This window comes from Montipora capricornis, chromosome 4, assembly GCF_036669925.1.
Source record: "Montipora capricornis isolate CH-2021 chromosome 4, ASM3666992v2, whole genome shotgun sequence".
In the NCBI taxonomy this organism is placed as follows: Eukaryota; Metazoa; Cnidaria; class Anthozoa; order Scleractinia; family Acroporidae; genus Montipora; species Montipora capricornis.
The window spans coordinates 5,854,945-5,857,719 of NC_090886.1; the positions used below are offsets into that span (position 1 = coordinate 5,854,945).

The 2,775-nt window shown below is 39.6% G+C and overlaps 1 protein-coding gene across 3 annotated transcripts in view; it reads left to right on the forward strand.

Moving 5' to 3' along the window:
• Positions 1 to 926: 926 nt before the first annotated feature.
• The window catches only part of LOC138045349 (centromere protein O-like), an 18,304-nt gene continuing 16,455 nt past the window's right edge, over positions 927 to 2,775 (forward strand). For 2 of the 3 annotated variants that reach the window (XM_068891807.1, XM_068891808.1), the window contains exons 1-3: positions 927 to 1,084; positions 1,291 to 1,355; positions 2,768 to 2,775. The exon at positions 2,768 to 2,775 is cut by the window's right edge and continues 85 nt beyond it. In XM_068891807.1, coding sequence (XP_068747908.1) covers positions 942 to 1,084; positions 1,291 to 1,355; positions 2,768 to 2,775 — 216 coding nt within the window. In that variant the 5' untranslated portion in view covers positions 927 to 941. The remainder of the gene's footprint in view (positions 1,085 to 1,290; positions 1,356 to 2,767) is intronic. The other variant, XM_068891809.1, reaches the window with a different exon arrangement.

Sequence of the window (2,775 nt, forward strand, 5' to 3'; positions counted from 1 at the left end):
ATGATCTACACGCGCAACTCGTACTTGATCACTTCTTTGGAAAACATGCAATCTCAAACTAAATTCGTATAACGTAGGCAAATTTTATTTTATTATTTATATTCGCCGCTACCAATATTTTTATTGCCTTTTCTTGTGGAGGAAGGAAAGAAGCATTTTCTTTTACCTAGGATTGCTGCATACGCCAGTGGTAGTTCGCGGGGTTACAAGCATTTTCGTCTCCAGAGTCGCAGACTTCCTGCTTTGGCTGCAGCCAAAGTGTGTGTTCGTGGCGCTGACCAAAGGTCTCTAGGGAGGAGAATGGGCTACAAGTTTGTAAAACGAAACCTGGGCACGCTTAAAATGAAAGAGGAAGAAAGTTTTCGAGCTGCTCTTTTAACATGTTTCTTAATATGGTCGTTTCAACGAAAGTTAGTATTTATTAAAACTCCAAGTATTTTTTGTACAATATAGTGCCTTGTTAAGCTTTGCGCCATTACAGCCTGAGTCCCGGTCTAAAAGGATCGCGGACCAAATTTTAAAAAAGTTTCTGTAATTGCTTGAATAATCCCCGTGGAACTTATTTCATTTTTCACACTTAAAGTGAGGCGCTTATTCGGGGGCAGCGCTTGCTTAAAAATCATGGATGCCAGACAGAAATATTTTTGTACGGAGATTAACAGAAACGTCTTTTGATAGTCACCATTTGGCTCTTACCGCCCCAAACCTCTCGCGGCTCGCTTCGCTATCCGCACGCGACCGAGAATATCTCGTGTGAGACCCCAACGGAGAGCTTGCTCGCAGGCTACATTCCACTGATGAAGGGCACAGTCCCGAAACGTCTGGACATTTGTTAAGATTTTGGCACTTTCAGCAACATTCTCAACTTTTACATTCTTCTGGCATGTCATGTCAATATTACCAATATTGTCAATATTATTGGGTCGTGTAATTGTTACGAAATGTCCAATGTCCATGTCAAAAGCGATGACGTGACTTTACCATACCTCGTCTTCACGCGGGAACTTGAAAATATGGCGGATGTTACGGTTGCAGATGGGGGCTCTTTGTATCAACTTGAACGTCTTCAAGAAAAAGCTGACAGGTAAACAATTTAGGGTGGCAAAACAAGTAGTCAGCATTGAGGTGGACGTTTGACTCATCATGGTGTTTTATAAATATCTGCCCGAGGTCTTGAAATTTCGGCTATAAAGCGTGGCTTTTGTGCGCTTTCACAGTGACACAGCACACGCGTGGACACGATAGTGCTTGTTAAAATACGTAAATTAAAATATTTTGTTTTCCTCCCAGACAAAGCTCTGAATTTGAAGCTGCCCAACAAGAAAAATCTGATCTAGCGTCTTTGCGCGCAAAAGGTTAGAGTGTTAATGTTTGTTCGTATAATCATGGGTCGCAGTAAAGTCAGTAACTCATTAATATATTATATGCGAAGCAATATTCTCAGGGGCATTCTCAGGTTAAATGGTTTTTGGTGGGGTTTTACAGTACCGCGGACCATTACCATGGAAACCTTCCGTTTCCGTATTTTTTCTCTCTCCTGGGAAATTCAAGTTGAGCGAAGCAAGAAAAGTTTTAAAATTTGATTTTTTTCATCACAGCAATTCAATAATCATAGCAAGTTTTACCTGTAAAGCTTGCCGTTCAAAGTTCACTGACGGAAGACGAAGATAACGAACATTCACCAAGCGAATTTTACTGTCCAAATTGCCCAGTGTCTGATTGCTTAAAGAACAAAGCCATAATTAATAAAAAAAACAACTGATGACCCTTTCTAGTGACCATACTAGGAATTGTTACCTAGGGAATATTGGCCCTTAGTCAGTCCATACTGCCATGACCTCAGGCCAATATTCCCCAGTATGGCCCTCACACCCGGTTAGTAAGAGGTTAGTATCCACCAAGAAGTTTCAGCGGTGAGAAGTATAAAAGCTTGTGTTTGACTTGAATTGCCTTACCTGATATGCTCATAAAGCATTCATTAGTTTTGATATGATATCTAACCAGTTATCAAAGCTTACCTTTAATAAGTGTTTAAAATTGCTCTGCTCCCAGTACGTCATCATTATCATATATGGGTAATAGGTCTTTTTCGATATATTAAAATTCAGCTTGAAAGAGAGGTTCTGAGGACAAAGACAAAGACAAAGGGAAGTGGATGATACGCAAATATTTTTCACATTCATTCCAACATGTTTCTATTGTTTTTGTCCTCACTGCCTCACTATCAAGCTGAATATTTGATATTTTGAAAATGGCCTTTACTGATAGATGGAAATATGTCAGCTTTCTAATATTCTCCCTGTTCAGTGTCATTGGTGTTATTGTTTCTTTTGATACAACTGTTACAAATTTTCCCTGCTTCACTCACCAGCCAGCACCCGCTTTCTTTAGAAATCAAGGGAGCAGGGCTGGTGCTTTGGCAAGAGCACTCTCTTTTCACCAATGTGGCCTGCGATCGATTCCTGGATTTGACGCCATATGTGGGATGAGTTTGTCTGTTCTCTGCTCTGCTCTGCTCTGAGTGGTTTTTTCTCTGGTACTCTGGTTTTCCCCTCTCCTCAAAAACCAACATTTGATTTGATTTGTTCTGACGTATTTTCCTGTTTTTTTTTTTTTTTATCCTGCTCAGTTCTGATTTCAGTTGATTTCTAGTCTCCCCAATTAGTAGGGAGTTCTTGCTTGCTTATTATTATTATTATTATTATTATGTCAATATTTATAGACTTAAGCAATAATTTATATACGTGTAGTGTATATTCTGTGATAGTTGAGCAA